The 18,785-nt window shown below is 42.8% G+C and overlaps 1 protein-coding gene and 1 pseudogene across 1 annotated transcript in view; both read left to right on the top strand.

The window, feature by feature from the left end:
• The window catches only part of LOC145395008 (N-acetylneuraminate (7)9-O-acetyltransferase), a 131,969-nt gene extending 116,764 nt beyond the window's left edge, over positions 1-15,205 (top strand). Inside the window, exons 13-15 of the mRNA XM_080268753.1 lie at positions 4,483-4,589; positions 13,093-13,309; positions 14,861-15,205. Coding sequence (XP_080124879.1) covers positions 4,483-4,589; positions 13,093-13,309; positions 14,861-15,205 — 669 coding nt within the window. The remainder of the gene's footprint in view (positions 1-4,482; positions 4,590-13,092; positions 13,310-14,860) is intronic.
• LOC145395088 (5S ribosomal RNA) lies at positions 2,882-3,000 on the top strand (annotated as a pseudogene).
• Positions 15,206-18,785: the final 3,580 nt, after the last annotated feature.

Raw genomic sequence — 18,785 nt, 5'->3', positions numbered from 1 at the left:
GAAATGATTATACAAGAATAAGGAGGGAAGCCCAAAAACAGTTTGAGGAGGATATAAATAAAAGCAGTGATCAGCCAAAGCTATTTTACAGCTACACCAGAAGCAAGCCCAAAGTAAAAGATAAAATACAATCCATTACGGACGAGGGAATCACCTATACACAAGAGAAGGATATTTGTGAAGCACTAAATAAGAATTTCCAATCAGTTTTTACAGAAGAAAAAAATTTTGAGAGGGACCATGTGGAACATGCATCCCCACACATACTACCAGATATACAAATAGCAGAAAAAGTAATACAGGAGGAGTTAAGTAAATTAGACAGAGGAAAAGCAAATGGTCCTGATAAAATTTCATGTTGGGTGCTACATGAATGTGCAAAGGAGTTAAGTAAACCATTATCTATAATCTTCAAGAAATCCTTGAGACAAGGTAAACTACCTGATATTTGGAAGAAAGCATATATTGTTCCCTTATTCAAGAAAGGAAATAGATAAAATCCACTCAACTACCGACCAGTATCACAAACCAGTGTTGTAAGCAAGGTATTAGAAAAGCTTATAAGAAAAGCTTGGGTAAATCATCTAGAAGAACACAGTATGATAACAGAAAGACAGTTCAGTTTCAGAAAAGGAAAATCATGTGTTACTAATCTGTTGAGCTACTATGACAGAGTAACAGACACATTACAGGAAAGAGAAGGATGGGTGGACAGTATCTATTTAGATTTCAAGAAAGCATTTGACACAGTACCACACCAAAGACTTTTATGGAAACTGTACCATCAAGGAGGAATTCGAGGCAAACTGTGTTGTTGGATGCAAGATTTTCTCATAAAAAGAGAAATGAGAACAGTACTAAGGGGAAGTCACTCATCATGGAGAGAAGTGACTAGTTGAGTTCCACAGGGCTCAGTGCTGGCACCAATCATGTTTCTAGTGTATATAAATGATATATACAGTAACACTGAAAATGAAAGCTGTCTAAATATGTTTGCAGATGATGCAAAAATACAAAGGAGAATTACTAACACAGACTCTTGTAAAGAGCTACAAGAAGAATTAAATAAACTACATGAATGGAGTAAGACATGGCAAGTGGAATTCAATGTGGACATGTGTCATGTAATCAAGTTTGGTAAAAGTGGAAAAAGACCTGATTGGGATTATAAGTTAAGAAATAAAACCCTACACACATCAGAAAGAGAGAAGGACCTAGGTGTGATTATTAATAACAGACAATAGTTATTAGTACAAATGTCTGCCATAAGACATCCATGACGTGTGTTTACATTATGATCTCGCCGATGACACCGGTTCATTCTAACTTAACCTAACCGACTAGTTTTGCCCCCTAACAGTCCCCATGAAAATTTTAACCACCAAGGATTGCCATGAAGCCTCTTGAAAGTCCTCATTACCATTCAAACAGAAACTTTTGACATAATGAACATATGAATAATGGCTGCACAGAATCATGCATATTTCGCCATGAATAACTTTTGGCGCACTCATTTAAAGAAGAAAAAAAAGTGTGAAACTATTTTTGAGTCATAAGTCACCAACAATAAAGGAAAAAAAAAACTATACTGAAGTTGTTAGCATGGAGTGATTGCATACTTCTCACTTCTCAGGTACAGTACACATGAATGCAGTAATCGTGAATAATAAACAAGTCAGCCAATCAGTGTAATTTGTGTGACAGTACAGTATACAGTAATTCACAGGAACTGAACTCACATAATGATCTTACCTAACTATTTACGTCAACACGTAGTGTCTTCACATACCATAAGAGCCAAATTTTTCTCTACCAAAGACTGTCAGTTCATAGCAAGGGTCGGACACAAAGCTTTTCTTTTTCTTTTTCTTTTTTTCATGTTGCATCCAAGGTGAAAACATGAATTTTACTGCTCCATCATCATTAACTTTTTTTTTTTCCAACAAAGAAACAATCCACATCGTAAACACACCCGAGTCATTTCATGTCTGATCATTTGCATATTAGCTCCCACACTGCATGCCACTTCGTCCAACAATTTTACATATTCCTTTGGAATAAATGCTTTTCTTGTGTTCTTAGCACTTTCAGGGTGCTTAGGCTTAACTAAAGTTAGTTTGGATTCACATGCTTAGAGTTATAAGAGGAAATGAGGAGCAAGGAAATAAGCAAATAAACACTTCTCATCACAGGGATAATACACAATGCTGAGGCAGGCAGTGGCAGGTGGTATGGGACATGGGTCACGTGGGTCAGGTACAGTACAGTGAGTCCTCGAAATACAAAAGGGATAGGGACCAAAAATACCTTTCGTAATCCGAAATTTCCTATATCGGAACGATTTTCCCCATTGAAATATACATATAAAAGGGGGGATGCGTTCCAGGTTCCCATTGGACCCCCCACTTAAACTTTACCCCTCCTATTTAGAAGTATGCAATACACGTATACAGAACTATACTATTATACAGACATTAAAAAATAAAACAACTAATTACTGTAGTATTAGTACACTGTACAGTTAAATATAGACCTGTGCTGTGGCTGGATATGGTGCTATGTCACATGGTGGGACCCTAATAATTTCCAATTTCCTCTCCAGAGTCAGAGTTGAACATAGAGGATGGAAGTGATGCAAGTATAAGTGGCTGGGGAATGGCTGGGAGAAGAAGGGAGGTGAAAAGACAGGAAAATCAGTAGGATAGAAGTTGTGGAAGCAATGAAGAAAGTTAAATTGGGGAAAGCCCCAGGAATTGATGGAGTGTGTGGTGAAATGTTGAAGCATGGGGGAGAGATAGTAGTAGAATGGATGTGGAAGATGTACAGATTGGCCTGGGAGGAAGGTAGACTTCCGTAGGATTGGAAGTCAGGTATAATTATTCCCTTGTACCATGCCACGTTGAGTACACCGCTTCCCGTCCAATCAGCGAAGTTAAGCAACGTTGGGTCTGGTTAGTACTTGGATGGGTGACTGCCTGGGAACACCAGATGCTGTTGGCATCCCTATGTGTCAAGTGGGGTTGGTGGAGGATTAGTGCCCCTCCCTGTAAAACAATTAACTCTAAGCCCTTGACCACCCCGTTTGGGATACATGGCATCTGGCAATGGATGGACAATCTCCGGCTGACCACATCAGTGAGAAGGTACGGAACATGTGTACACTGCTTGCAAATATGAGAATAGCATTCACATACATAAATGAAGACATGCTAAGAAAGATAATATCATTCATCAGACCAACCCTGGAGTATGTATCAGTAGTCTGGAGTCCTCATCTCAAAAAACACATAGACAAGATTGAAAAAGTTCAAAGGGCCACTACAAGATGGGTACCAAGCTTCAGGGATCTAAGCTACGAAGAAAGATTAAAAAAACTGAATCTACCAGCATTACAGGAGAGAAGGAAAAGAGGAGACATGATTATGATATATAGCATATCAGGGAAGGAGAAAATAGACATTAATGATTACTTAACCTATGGGGATGCATCAGCAAGAGGACACTGCAAAAAACTGCATAAAAAGAGGTGATAAAGACGTAAGGAAATTTAGTTTCCCAAATAGAGCAATTGATCAGTTGGATGCACTACCAAATGAAATAGTGTGTGCCAAAACAATTCACAAATTTAAGGATATGTACGATGAATATGGTTTAAATTGCCTCACAGAGGGGTTAAAACACAGGACAGTACGAGCTTGACTCATTCCTGTAAAGATACAATTAGGTAAGAATTAGGTAAGAACACCCACACACACACACACACACACATTAATGAGAAAGAGACAAAGAATTCTTGTATCAGCTGCCTTACTGTTTAGATCTTTTCGCTCTTCATATCAGATAAACCCTTCATTTCTTTCATACTTTATTTATTTATTTTTTCTGGAAGCTTTCTTTGATGTGACATGAGAATGTGTTGCATTTTCTCTCTCTTTCTCTCTCACATGTGTGTTTCATCATTCTTACATCTCTTACACTGCTGACTTTTCTGTCGTTCACTAAAGAAAAGGAAATAATGAAAATTGGTACTGTAAGTAAGGGGAGGAGGGAGGGATTAGAGGCTGAGCCAGGTTTGATACCCACAGGAGCTACCTCCCATCCAGAGCTGTCAAAACTACATTTTTGTCAGGAGAGAGTGGAAAGGGAATATTGTCCCCAACTGTGCTTTATGGTTTTGTATATTCAGTATCCTTTAGTTTGCAGTGTGTATATTAAAGTGCATTTTAAAAACACTTGAACCCTATTTCAAGAGGACTCCATGAGCATATTAATACTGTACAGTCTTGTAGTAGGCAGATTAATTTTAATGCTTATTGTGGCAGCTACAGGGTGACCAGTAAATAACTGTGGTGTAATCCTAAATCCCAGACAGTACTGAAGACCTGTGTCTGTAACCCTTGACAGAAGATCTGTCTCTCTTATCTTTGAAAGCTGTTTAGTGCTGCATCATCAGTGCTGTTAACACCATTCATCTCCTTTCAGGTATTCTTTGAAAAGATATTTGTCATGCGACCGTGGAAAGCTTTGTTCGTGACAACTGATGATGACATCCATGAATGGTGGTTCAGGTGGCAGCTGGACAGATACAGGTCAGGGACCAGGCCTCTCACCTCACATCTCTGTCTTTGTATAGTATATTCGTCTGTTTGTCTATCTTTCTTTCCTAATGCATATTTATCCTTTTTCTCTTCACTTGTTTTCCTCCGTCTATATATCTGTCTATCTATTACCAGTTTCCTTAAACCCATAAGGGATGGCCACACACAAATAAAACCATTGTAATTCCCTGTTCTCTGCCATTTGGCTACCCATCTCCTTTCTTGTATATCTCTCCACTCCATCCCTCTATCTCATCATTGGTCTCCCCCTTCTCCTCTCCACCTCCATTCATATACACTCTCATAAGGAGTTAGTCATTTTCCATCCTCTGCACATGGCCGGACTATCTCAGAGTATTTTCCTTAACAGTTTCAACCTCATTCACATTAATGCCACAGTCAGTCAATCAGTCAAGAAGGGGCATATGCCATGGGACACACAGTCTCACTCACAACTTGACTCCATCCATGAGGGTCCCTTTGTGCAACCCTCCAGGCTCCCCTCTAAGTATCTCCATACAGGAGTGATCAACTTGCTTCAGCCATGAGTTTCATGGCCTTCTTCTTGGCCTCCTCCACCCTGGGTTAACTTGTTTAGAGATCACCCTGTGAGCAGGATCAGCCTCAGGAAAGCAGGCCACATGCCCATATAGCTGGAGTTGGTGGTGACGTATTTTGTGGGTAATAGGCCTCGGTTCAGGGAGTAGTCACCCACGACACATCCGGCTGTACCAGTGATGTCCCATGATGCTGCGAAGACACTTATTACCAAAGGAATCAATTCACCTCTTCAGGTCACTGTTAAGTGTCCATGTCTCACAGCCATAAAGTAAGACAGGGAGCACCAGTGCCTTGAAGATGTGAACTTTTGTCCTTCTGCACAAATAACGACAGCGCCAAATACATGAATTGAGTGAATCCATAACCCTGTATGCCAGACCAATGTGACGAAAGATCTCACTGTCTGATCTGCCGTTGATATGGACCACACTACCAAGATAAGTGAATCTTTCCAAAACTTCTATATCACCACCACATGCTTGGACAGACTGAACTACTTCATCCAACAAGCCACCACATGCCTGGACCTTGGTCTTGGCCCAAGAGACCTTTAATCCCAATGGCCTCACATTCCTGTGAAATTCCTCGTGAGCACTCAATAGTTTCTCCAGCGACCCCATTAGGATAACTGCATCATCAGCAAAGTCAAGGTCGGTAACCCTGAAATTGCCAGTCGATACTGCACAGTGACTTCGGCCCACAGCCTGGTCCAGTACCCAGTCCATGCATGTGTTGAAAAGTGTGGGGGCACCTAACATCCTTAGTTGTCTGTCTGCCTTTCAGTGTAACTGTTTGTCAGTATATCTATAGCCATACACCTTAATCCTGGAAGGGTTGCCCACAAAGTACTCCCATGTTGCCCTGTCCTTCACCATCAGGTGGGCCTCTCTCCATCCCACACTGCTCTTGCTTATATGTCTCTTCACCTTGTCTTTCCACCTCATCCTTGGTCATCCTCTCCCCCCTCTGCCCTTTCACCTCACTCGCATACACTCTGTTGTCAATCTCTTACTTTCTGTTCATTCCATATGGCCAGACCATCTCAGGGTACTTCAGACCAGTATTCTTAAACTGAATGAGATAATTTTGAGGTTGCTTGAGTAAAATATAGAAATGAATAATTAGATTGAAGGGGTAAGCATGGTTAATGTTTTGGGGTATATGGGCAAAAACAATTGAAATTTATAAATCACTTTGTGCATATGCATGAGTGCCATCAGAAACAGTCAACAAAACTGTTTTAAGAGTTACAGTTTCTTTAGGACTGATCAGCTGCAGCAAGGAATGGAAGCTGAAGAAGCAAAAGAATTTATAAATGATATCACTGAATGCATGAAGTATGTGTGGAGATGCACAGGACATGCCTTGTAACTTTTCTTTTTAACTTTGCAGTTGATGGAATGTTTCTATCCCAGGTGTGGTGTGAAGTGAGCTAATCAAATGAAGCACATAATACAATAGACAAATGGCTGTGGTGTGGAGCCAAGAATTTTCAAGGGACACATAAGTACTGTATGGGCCATTTTGCTTAGTACATACATACTTTTCATTTACAGTACTACAGTAGTTAATTTATCTGAACCTTGCTATTGAAGCCTACCTGAGTTTCCATTCTTGCAGCTGATTGGCTGTCATTATAAGGAGAACTTGGATAATAGAAAGCTCATCATGTTTCCATTTCCATCTTTATACTCTGTAGCTTCAAGTAACATTAATAGGTGAGTATTAACCCTTTAGGGAGTAGTGGGTTAGCTTATTTAGTTTATGCCACGATGTACTGCAGTTGGATGCTTGCCACATGGGTGCTGGCTCAGAAATCATTTTCAGAACTTTTTTTTGCCAAGCCTTTTTTGGTGCAGAAATTTAGGCAAACCGTTATGAAACCTATGTCATGAGACATACCAAAGGCTGAATTTTCATGTGGATGCCAAAGAAGTCAAAGCTGGAGAGTAGCACTGACTTCCTACTCTGCCTTTATTGCAGCTAACTGATATATTGTATATGCATAAAATCTGGTTCAAATAGAAACAGAAATTACCTCTGAGCATGATGCAACAAACAGAAATGAGATAAACCCAAACGTTCAGGAGCTATAAGAGTTTAAGAAAAAAAGTTGTGTGCAAAGTGTTAATACTGTATAGTGATCCTTTAGTTATAATGGTTTTTGTTATCACTGCCAGATGAAAATCTGCAGTTCTGCTGTTATCACATATTTTTCGGCTAAAAAACATCAAAATCGTGCATCTGAGCTGGGTTCTGCCAAAGATGATGATGCAAAATTTGTGGTTTCAGAGGATAGGGAGGATCTTTTTGTGTTGGATGATGGAAGAACAAGAGGTCATGACTTCAAGTTGAGGAAAAGTAGATGTCTTAATGATCTTAATAGGTTCAGTTTCCCAAATAGAAGCATAAGTAGAGTATTCGGAATGACTTAGACGAAGAGGTGGTGCAGGCAAAAAACATTTGTGTTTAAAACTAGACAAGATAAATGAAGATGTGGAGACAGGACAACATGAGCTTAGCTCAGTTCCTGTATACTACAAATAGGTAAATACACACACACACACACACACACACACACACACACACGCACACACACACAAAGAGAGAGAAAGAGAGAGAGATTCCTTCCCACAATATGATTACAATATCAGTACAGTAATCTATGTATAAATGCATATGATAGTACTGTACACAGTACTGTAGGTGAATATGTACTCTATGGTATACTTCTGTTCAGAATGGGTATTTGTTTCAGTACCACAGCCAGCCACCTTAGCCACACAGCCCTAATGGGATAGGTTAGGTTTGGTTAGGATACGATAACATATGTGATTTTGCCTGGGAAACACATTGAGCCTATTTTTGAGAAAAACCTATGGTTAGTTTTGAAATGACGGTGCGAGCATCATTCCTGGCTGAGGGTTCCCGATGGCCACCACGCGTGTAACAGAGACGACAAGCCACGAGTAAATGTACGGTAAAAGCACCCATCCGCCTCTACACCGAATGGCGGGAGTCCCCCAGCCATCGAGATTAGTGCGAAACCCCCCACCATGCGCACCTGTCCACTTCCATGCTGAATGGTCAGAGTTGCCTGGCAGGCCACATCAGTTATACACTGCCCGAGGCAGTGATGTACTGGTCATCCGCTGTTGCCGTCACATGCTAACCCTTGCCAGGGCAAACAAAAGTGAACCTTATATGCAGATGTCAGTTTGCTGCGTTTTGCTTCATCTGTGCTTGGACACAACCGTGGGATGCGATATGGCAGTGCTGTACTGCTTGCCGGCCAACAAGCCTACACCTCAGTTCCCGCCTTTGTTTCGCCTGAGTGCCTCGCTTGCAAGAATGGCTGTGAATGCGGTTGCTTTTGTGGTGGTCCCCTGCCTTCTTCAGGATGTGGCCCTCCTTTGTTGTATTCTTGTGGGTGTGGTGATGGTTCCACCACCACCTGAGAAGCAGAAGAGGAGGGTTCTGAGTCTGGAGAAGAAATGTGAGATATTGGGCAAGGTTGACGTGGGCTGGACCACAGGATGCACACGTCACGAATATAATCTAGCCCGTTCAACATTGTTTGATATCAAGAAGTTACGCGACAAACCTACGCAGTACGGTCAGGACTTCAGCAAAAGCACATGTAGGGCTGATGGGAAGGTAATGGCCCAGGCCCGGCGTGCCATTATCGACCGGCCGACATTGATGTGCTTTTGTCAGCAATGTGGTGATGATGTGCTAATGCATGGGACTGAGGTGAAGGCTGCTGCCGAGAAGTTTTCCTGTCTGCACAATGTGCACGACTTCAAGGTGTCTGAGGGATAGCTCTTTCTCATCAAGCTTTGCTGTGGACTTACTGGTCATAAGGCACACGGCAAGGCCTAGGACGCAGCAGCAGAGGAAGTAGACCCGTTTTGCCAGAAAGTGTAGTATATGATCAAGGACAAGGACCTTGCCCTTGGTCAAGTCTATAACGCTGACGAAACTGGTCTATTCTACCACTCGTCGTCCACCAACACCCTGGCTGAGGAAAGGGAGAAAACTGTGCCTGGTTGGAAGTTGTCTAGTGCTAACGGGATGCACTGCCTCAAACCCGTTGTTGTTGGGTGTGCAAAACAACTACTGTACGTTGTCTCCATGGGTTGATGGATAGCCTGCCTATTGTATGGTACCATTCTGTAAAGGCCTAGTTTACGGCAAAGATCTTCAGAGATTGGTTCCACAGACACTTCGTCAAGGAGGTCATTTGTTATCAAATGGAGGTCCTTGGTATCACTCACGACCAGGTGAAGGCACTCCTGTTCCTGGACAATGCCCCCTCACATCTGTCTGAGAAGGATATGGTTGCTTATGACGGGCGGATAAGGTGCATGTTTCTGCCACCTAATACGACTGCTCTGATTCAACCAGTGGACCAGGGTGTTATCATGACTGCAAAGAGACTGTACCACCGGAGGTTCCTGAACGAGGTGATGGTGGTGCTGGAGAACGAGGACGCAGCCAAGGACACACGTGGGGAGCAGACCTTACAGAATCTTCGGTGTTACAACCTGAAGTCAGCAGTGTTAAACTTGGCGAATGCATGGAAGGAAGTCTCTGTGAAAATCCTTGAAAGCAGTTGGTCTCATCTCTTCCAGGGAATCGCAGCCAAGCACGACTTTGAGGAGTTTGACGTGGATGATTTCCACAGGCATCTTAGAACAGCATGTGAGCAGGTGGACATCGATGACTTGAGGGATTGGCTGGATGATGACGACAGCGATCCTGGTTATCAGACCATGTCTGATGAGGAGATCGCCGCTGCTGCCTCTGCTGGCATAGAAGAGGAGAGCGAGACCGACGAGGACGAGGATGAGGACCCTGACTCGCAGCCCTCTGCAACTTATTCACTCACACATCTCTGTGTCCTCCATGGTTACCTGCCAAGCGCATGCATTGTGACAGGGAGTTGGTGCTGCTTTGCCTGGCGATGGAGCTGCAGGGAGTTCGGGACACTGTCATCCTCTTGCAGAATCGTCGGTCCTATCGTCAGACCAGGAATGACTCCTTCTTGAAGCCTGCGGCCCCCATGTGCGCCAGCCCATTCTCACCACCACCACCGCCACCCCCACCACCACCACCTCGTTTCCTGCTGTCACCATCGGACCCACAGCTGAGCACATCAACAGCTGTTGAGTCTCCGTTGGACGTAATTTTGCGGCTGTCTTCGAAGTCTCCTGAGGTGGGTTGACCACCATCACCGCACCATGTTAACAGTCATCGCCCAGCTCCAGCAGGTTCAAGAGAAGGAGGAGGAGTTCTTGGACATTTGCTAGGCACGAATGTTTGCCACTAGACCACATGGGACAGCTCTATACCTGCTGGAGGTGTGCAGGTTAACCCCTTAAGCGCGGGCATGTCGGAGGCGGTCCGTGCACCTCACGCGGGGATATTCGCGTTCCGACTGACTTTTTAAAAATATTTGCCAAAAATCAGTTATTAGTCCTAAAATATTATAATTATATATGCATTTGGCACATACTTTCAGCTTTCTTCTGGGGTGTTTGTTGAGCCTTCGTCGACTACCGTAGGACTTGTGGAGACTTCTGAAGTTGGGTACCGAAGTCTCCACTTTACACTTCCCAACACCCTGTAATATGATTACCACAGCCTGATATTATCACTAGAATCACTATTCTATGATTTTCAAGTAGTTTGGAGTCCATACTCCAAAAAAAAGAAACACTGTGAAAGCAATGTAAATTACGAGCGTGTACCAGCTTCCCACCCGCGTTTGTTCCCCGCTGGTATTCTGTCATTTATTATTCATAAACGCACTCATACTTTATGTTCCTAGTACTTTATTACACACACACATATATATATATATATATATATATATATATATATACAGAATTTATCCATAAGTTTCCTTCAGTAATAGTAGTTTATTTTCACTCCAGGCATTCACTTTCTCATTCAGCAAACTAGCATAGAGAGCAAAGCTTTTACTGTCATTACTCCAAGTATTTGTACTCATATTCTTATATTAGTAATTATTTACATTTCTATTTTATTTACACTATAATATACACTGTCACTTCCAGTAACTAAGGGCTCCTTTCCCTTGGAGTTAGGATGAACTTGGGACACTGAAGCACTCGTACTGGGAGTTTATCACCATTTCCTCCACTGACTCATCACACGATTCACCAGAAAGATTGTAGTTACTGTCCATCATTATCATGGATAAATTAGCCAGTTCACGCTCCACAGCAGAGTCACTTAGTCCTTTACCTCTTCCCACATGAGGTTTAGTAGGGGTAGAGGTCACAGGGCCCTCTAGAAGCAGCGGAAATGGAGGGGCACAAGTGCTACATGGTTTCATCTCAAGATACAACACTGAACTGAATGACGAGGCGGATATGGGGCCACCAAGGGTTGACAACGTCAGCGTGGTGACAGCTGCTAATTTATATGCTGTGAAATGATTGGCAGGAAATTTAGACAATACATAATAAAGTAGGTAGTTCCAGGTGAATGTAAATATCACTTAGGCTTCTCCCTTCCTTTCTTATACTGTATATATTTTTATTATGAGAACAGGTCATACAGCATATTTCAAGGGGAAATAAACAGGGAAAATTAGCAAACGAGTGCACATGGGGTGCTGCCAGGTGATAATTAGCCAATTCCAGGTATATGGCACTATCAGTTACCTTTTTTATTTAATATATATTGTATAAGAATAAGGCATAGGGCTCATTCCAATGGATGAAATGAGTGGAAAAATCCGGTCAAGATTTGCCTGGCGTGGTGCAGCTGGGGCAGGTGGGAGGAGAGGGTAATGGAGGCGAGGTAGGGAGGGGAGTTAAGAACGGGGAGAAATGGCTAAATTGTCAACAATGAATGGGAGTACAGATGGCAATAGCAGCACTGACTATTGTCAGACACTGGCAGTACTGACAGATGATACAAGCAACCACTTGAAAGCCCGGGTGAATTCAAAATAACACAGAATCGCAAAAGTGACGCCCTACTGTGTGATCCATTGCACCCAAGCATCACGAAAGTGACGCCCCGCAGTTAAGGGGTTAAGAAGCCTGTCTGCAGTGCACTCGTTGGTAAATATCCCAGCCAGTTGGTTTTTGGCAGGTAACTTTAGGTTACTTTCATACTTTCCTTGGTGTATCAATTTATTTAGGATATTCCCATGTATGTTTTGATGTCAAAATATGGCAGAATGGCCTGAAAACAGTGCCAAAAATAAAGGGGTACTGTACATACAGTAGTGTATAGGGAGAGTGTTTTTTTGTTTTGAATGTTTTTTTTGTTTTTTTTCATGGTTTTCTTGATGTGGAAAATTATTTCAGATAATCCTGTGTATGTTTTGATGTCAAAATATGGCAGAATGACTGGAAAACGCTGCCAAAATAAGGAGGGGCACTGTACATACAGTATTGTTTAAGTATGGTGTTTTTTTTATTTTCAGTGTTTTCTTGGTGTTCAAAATTATTTTGGATAATCCTATATATGTTTTGATATCAAAATATGGCAGAATGACCAGAAAACACTGCCAAAATAAGGAGGGATACTGTACATACAGTAGTGCATGGGAAGGGTGTTTTTTGGTTTTCAGTGTTTTTTCTGCATGGTTTTCTTGGTGTTTAGCATTACTTTGGATATTCCTATGTGTGTTTTGATGTCTGAATGTGCCTGAATGACCAGAAAACACTTCCAAATTAAGCAGAGGTAATGTACAAATAAGTTAGGTATAGGTTGGAGGTTGGGTATTGGTAGGGTCTGGGTATGGTAGGGGAATAGTGTTCATTATCAGGATGTTGCCATTACTTGGACATGCCTTTGACTCATTTATGTCTAGATAAATGAGGGATTATTGTATTGTCATTATTATCAGTATTGTTATTATTATCATTATTTTCCCCTCCATTTGCAGTATGTTGTATGGGATGGTATTTTCGCTGCTGTATAATGCCATGACTCAGTACTCCATCATTGATGACAAGAGTGGGTCCAACCTACTGGGAGGGCGGCCTGCAGTGTTAGTGTGGTGTGCAGCAGCCGTGTGTCTTGCCTCGTACTCTGCCCTCACATCCTTCTGCACCAATAAACCTGACTGCAATGAGGTTCACCCATATGTTGTTTGGGTTCCAGTAAGTACTGTATATTTCCTTTGTACTATTGGTAACAAAAGTCTAGTTGCTTCTCCTACTTCTCTCTTTGTCTCCATGGACTTCAAAACTCAGCCTTGTGAGTCTGTAGCAAGTGACCCTGATGATTTTATATTTTCAGATTACTTTCATTAGTGTTATTGCTTCATGTTTATGTGACCGATTTTCAAGATCCATGGAGAGAAATGTAGAAGTTGTAACAGGACTTTTACTGCTGGCAGTACAAGTTAGAAAGTTTTAGGGTAGTTGATATATGAACAGAATGGTATTTGTTATTATAACTATTTGAACACAGGGCTTTGAAATCAGTAAACTTATGTATTAGTGAGTTGTTTCTTAATTGGCTATGAAATTGCCTGACAGTACATCACTATGTATTATTCAGGATGCATGTGATTGTCAGTCGTATTACAGTGCATTTCTTTTTTCCTAAGAGCATCCAGAAGCTATTGGGAAGTAATTAGCTGGTTTTGACAGTATTAGCTTCCAATCAGTTGAGAACATCAGCTGTCATGGCCAACTCCAATATGGGGAGTCTTAAGAGAAAACATGGCACATGGCATTGTTTTAGATTAGCTTAGATGTAGTTAGATGGATTATGTTTGAGGATATTGTAAGATAGATATGGGAGTGATGTTGTATGGCATCTTGTTACCCATATATAACATGGTTCTCCATCACTTCACACCTCACTTTTTCCTTTTACCCTTGTCTCACACTCTTCCCTCTCACCCCTACCTCACACACCTCCCTCCCACTCCTCACCACTCACACTTCCCTCCCACCCTTACCACACACACACTTCCTTCTTACCCCTTACCTCACACACTTTCCTCCCACTCCTCACATCACACACTACCCTCCCACCCCTCACCTCACTCACTTCCCTCCCACCCCTCGCCACACACACACACGCTTCCCTTGTATCCCTTACTTCACACACTTCTCTCCCACTCCTTACCTCACACACTTCCTTCCCACCCCTCACCACACACTTTCCTCCCACTCCTTACCTCACACACTTTCCTCCCACCTCTCCCCTCACCACACACACTTCCCTCCCACGCCTCACCGCACACACTTCCCTCTCACCCCTCCACACACACTTCCAGCCCAGCCCTCCACTCACACTTCCATCCCACCCAACACCTCAAACACTTCCCTCCCACCCCTCATCACACACACTTCCCTCCCACTGACCATACACATACACTTCCCTCCCACCCCTCACCACAACTTCCCTCCTACCCCTTACCTCACATACTTCCCTCACACTCCTCACCTCACACACTTCCTTCCCACTCCTCACCTCACACACTTCCTTCCCACCCCTAACCCCACACACGTCCTTCCCACCACTAACCTCACATACTTCCCTGCCACCCCTCACCTCATACACATCCCTCCCACCTTTCACTTCATATATGTCCCTCCCTCCCCTCACCTCACACACTTCCCTCCCACCCCCTCATTCTGCACTTTTCCTTGTCTCATCACTTACCACAGTTTCATGCCATCATCTTGCTCTTACAGATCCTGGGATTTATTGTGTTGCGTAACATGGTTGGTCTTCTGCGAACCCGCTACTCTTCCTTTTTCGCCTGGTTTGGCCGCATCTCTCTCGAATTGTTTGTCTGCCAGTACCACATCTGGCTGGCAGCTGACACTCATGGGGTCCTGGTTCTCATCCCATCGTACCCTGTTGCCAATGCTCTTGCTACTTCATTTGTGTTTGTGTGTGTATGTCATGAAGTCCATCATATCACTGAGATCCTGACGCCAGTAATGGTGCCAAATGATCCCCTCAGGGCCACCAGAAACCTCAGTGTGTTTGTATTTCTCCTTATGGCCATTGGAGTGCATGATGGAGTTTTCTGAAAACCAGGGAGTGGATGGAATAAGTTACTGACACCTATAAATTTTTTAGAAATTATAAAGATGCTAGTAGGTGTTAGGTACCATTGACCCTGGGTAGTACTGTGATGAAAGTGAAGTGTGGCTACAAGCTTGGTAACTACCCATACTCATCACTCTTAGGCAGGAAACTCAGTCATAGGTAAGTAAAATCCAAGCTGAGACCCACATATTGTTAGTAATTTTATTACACACAATAGATTTCTTTTCTCCCAACAGCTTCCAGCAACTTTTGGGAAGTACTTACCTGGTTTTGGGCTTGGTTTAGCTCCCAGTCCATAGAAAACATCAGTTGTACCTTGGCCAACCACAGTATAAGGATTCCTTAAGGGGAAGTATGGCATCGTTTGATTGATTAATTGATTGGTATATTATGCATGCTGGTAAAACATCTGGGAAATGGATATGGTAAATGCTGGTAAATTTAAAGGAAGTATAAGAAATGGCAGCTTTGGAGGTCTTTGTAAACCTGACATTAGATGATTAGGAGAGAGAATAATCTTTACAATAAACAAAGGTCAGTAGCCGGGTATGTTAAGGGTAGAAAGTTGGTGATGATATTGCTGAATTCTGAAGGCTGTATAATTATGGCTAGATACAGTACTCTGGTGTAATATAGTTTCAGTTCAAGCCTACCCAAGGACTGTTGGTTGACATCAAACAGGGCATACGGTTGCAAAGTCCTAAGTGCTCTAGTAAAAGTCCTCTACTTAGGAGCAACACCATAGCCCCTCAGGGAATACATGGCAAAAGGGGAAAAAAAAAGAAAAAGTCAGTAACATGACTTAAGGGTTAATGTCAGCCAGTTTCCTCACTGCATCGTCATTAGGAAGTATTGTTAATTTTTTTTTTTTTTTTAACTTTTATCATTACTTGATGAAAAACTGCACACAGTGAAACCAGCATCATACACTGTTATTGCAGTAATGGTACTGGATGGCAGTGGTGAGTCCCAGAGTGAGGAGGTTGGTTCTGTGGGTTCCAGGGAGCCTCCCCTGATCACTTTCTTAAAGTTTTTTGCACTGCCTGAAACACAATTGGCTAATCACAATAATGGACAGTGTGATTCAGAAGGCACAGGCATGTGTATTTCTGGTAAACACACTATCGTATTATTATTATTAGTAGTAGTAGTAGTATTACATATTATTATAACTCTTATCTATCCATCATCCAATCCTACATTGCCCCATGAGGAGCGTATGAGCCCAGGGCTAGGCAAGTTGGTCCTGATATTTAAGATGAGAGTGACCAGCCTCACTCATCCCTGAGTGGCATTATATGAGCAATAAACTCCAACCATCCCTTGGATATAAACCTTGACTGGCTTAATCTAATTGGAGTGCCGTAATTACCCACTAAACCACCAGGCATCAAAATTTGGTTAAATGGTTACCACCCAGCATAGTAAATGGTTTCCTGGTGTACAGGAAACCATTTGGCTTGTCACTCAGTGTAGAGTCACCCACAGGCAGAAGGAAGAGGAAAGAATGAAGGAAAGATAGACAGAAGAGGGAGCATAAAGTCACCCGGAGGCAGAAGGACAAGGAAAGAATGAAGGAAAGAAAAACAGAAGAGGATGAAAGGAAAGGAGGATGGAGGAGAGGAAAGGGCAGACACCTGAGAGCAGCAGTACATCAAGTGAGTGGGTGGTGAGCACCCCCACCTACCACATGATTATTATTATTATCCATCCATCCATCCATCATCCAATCCTACATTGCCCCATGAGTAGCGTAGGAGCCCGGCGCTAGGCAAATTGGTCCTGACATTTAAGATGAGAGTGACCAGCCTCACTCATCCTTGAGTGGCATTATGTGAGCAATAAACCCCAACCAGCCCTTGGATATAAACCTTCACTGGCTCAATCTGATTGGAGCACTGTAATTATCCACTAAACCACCAGGTGCCAAAATTTGGTTATATTGTTACCATCCAGCGTAGTAAATGGTTTCCTGGTGTACAGAAAACCATTTGGCTTGTCACTCAGTGTAGGGTCACCCACAGGCAGAGGGAAGAGGAAAGAATGAAGGAAAGAAAGACAGAATAGGGACCGTAAATTCACCCGTAGGCAGAAGGACGAAAAATGAACGAAGGAAAGACAGACAAGGATGAAGGAAAAGAAGGATGGAGGAGAGGAAAGGGCAGACACCCAGGAGCTGATTATTATTATTATTAGGAGAAACACACTGAGGTGGTTTGGTTATGTGGAGAGGATGGAGGGTGAGAGACTGACAAGGAGAGTGTACTGTATGTGAGTGAGGTGGAGAGGGAGAGAAGGAGGGGGAGGTCAAGGATGAGATGGAGGGATGGAGTGGAGAGGTATATGAGAGAGGGGGTTGTGAATTATGAGCAGGGCAGTGAAATGGCAGGGGACAGGGCAAAATGGAGGCGATTTGTTTGTGGCCACCCCGTACAGGATTAAGGCGTCTGGCAATAGATAGATAGATTATTATTATTATTATTTTTATTATTATTATTATTAGTGTATTACTACATCAGTTTGTCAACAAATGCTGAAAATTCAGGTAATGCCTATCCAAGTAGCATCCAAATGCGACATTTTGCTTTATTTTTCAGAACGAAGCTCCCAGACCCCTTGCGTCTTCCCCAAGTGTGTGGCAGACTCAGTCAGAATGTTTCAGCCCCCCCCCCCCCTCCAATTTTTTTTTTTTTTTTTCTAAATTCACCCCTGGGCGGTTTATATATTGCACCACCAACCTCACCTTGTAATACTGTATTTTGTGTATTGCGGGAATGGCTCAGTCTGCCGTGTGGTGTGGAAGGGGATTAGCCATCCATGGTAAAATCATATAGTCAATGACAGGTTATTTTTACTTATTATTAGTGTACCAGTGATTATCTATTTATCTGTATCTAGCCATCTGTCTGTCCAGCTATAGCCAGATGCTAATCATGTTAGGAGTGGCCACAGACAGATTGCCTCCATGTTTCCCTTTCCTCTTTGATTTGACTGCCCTCCCTCCAATTTGGACTCCTCTCTCTCTCTCTCTCTCTCTCTCTCCACCCCATTCCTTCATCTCATCCTTGATCTCCCTTGCCCCTCCACCTCACTTACATACACTCAGCTAGTCAGCCTCTCATTCTCCACCATTTCCATATTGCCACCCATCTTAGAGTATGTTTCCCAGTACTTTCAATCACCCACATTTGCACCACGGTGCTGTCACTTCCTTATTTGTCTATCTTTTTCCATGTAACTCAGTTAGCTCATTTTCACTGACCTCACTCTTGACTTGTGATGGACTTATATTTAATACAGGGTATACATTGGTAATGCTGACTGAACCATCCCTGTAACATGTTTGGCAAAGAGGGCACAGCATATGTATCACCCTATTCATATTGTTTATAAAGACCCCAGCTTGATTGCATGCATCAGCCTTGGTCACCTAATGGTAGCTGTCCACATTGTTTGATCTCTGGCAGCCTCCCTGTTCAGTCCCTTATACCCGAGGTCATACTCTGTGGCCTTGTCCCAGGCCATTTTTGGTCTGCCTCTTGCATCCCTGCCCCCATTGTT

This window comes from Coenobita brevimanus, chromosome 29 (genome assembly GCF_032717465.1).
Source record: "Coenobita brevimanus isolate Jiangsu-jjx chromosome 29, ASM3271746v2, whole genome shotgun sequence".
NCBI lineage: Eukaryota > Metazoa > Arthropoda > Malacostraca > Decapoda > Coenobitidae > Coenobita > Coenobita brevimanus.
The sequence above is the reverse complement of the archived record's forward strand: the minus strand, read 5'-3'. Positions and strand labels throughout refer to the sequence as shown.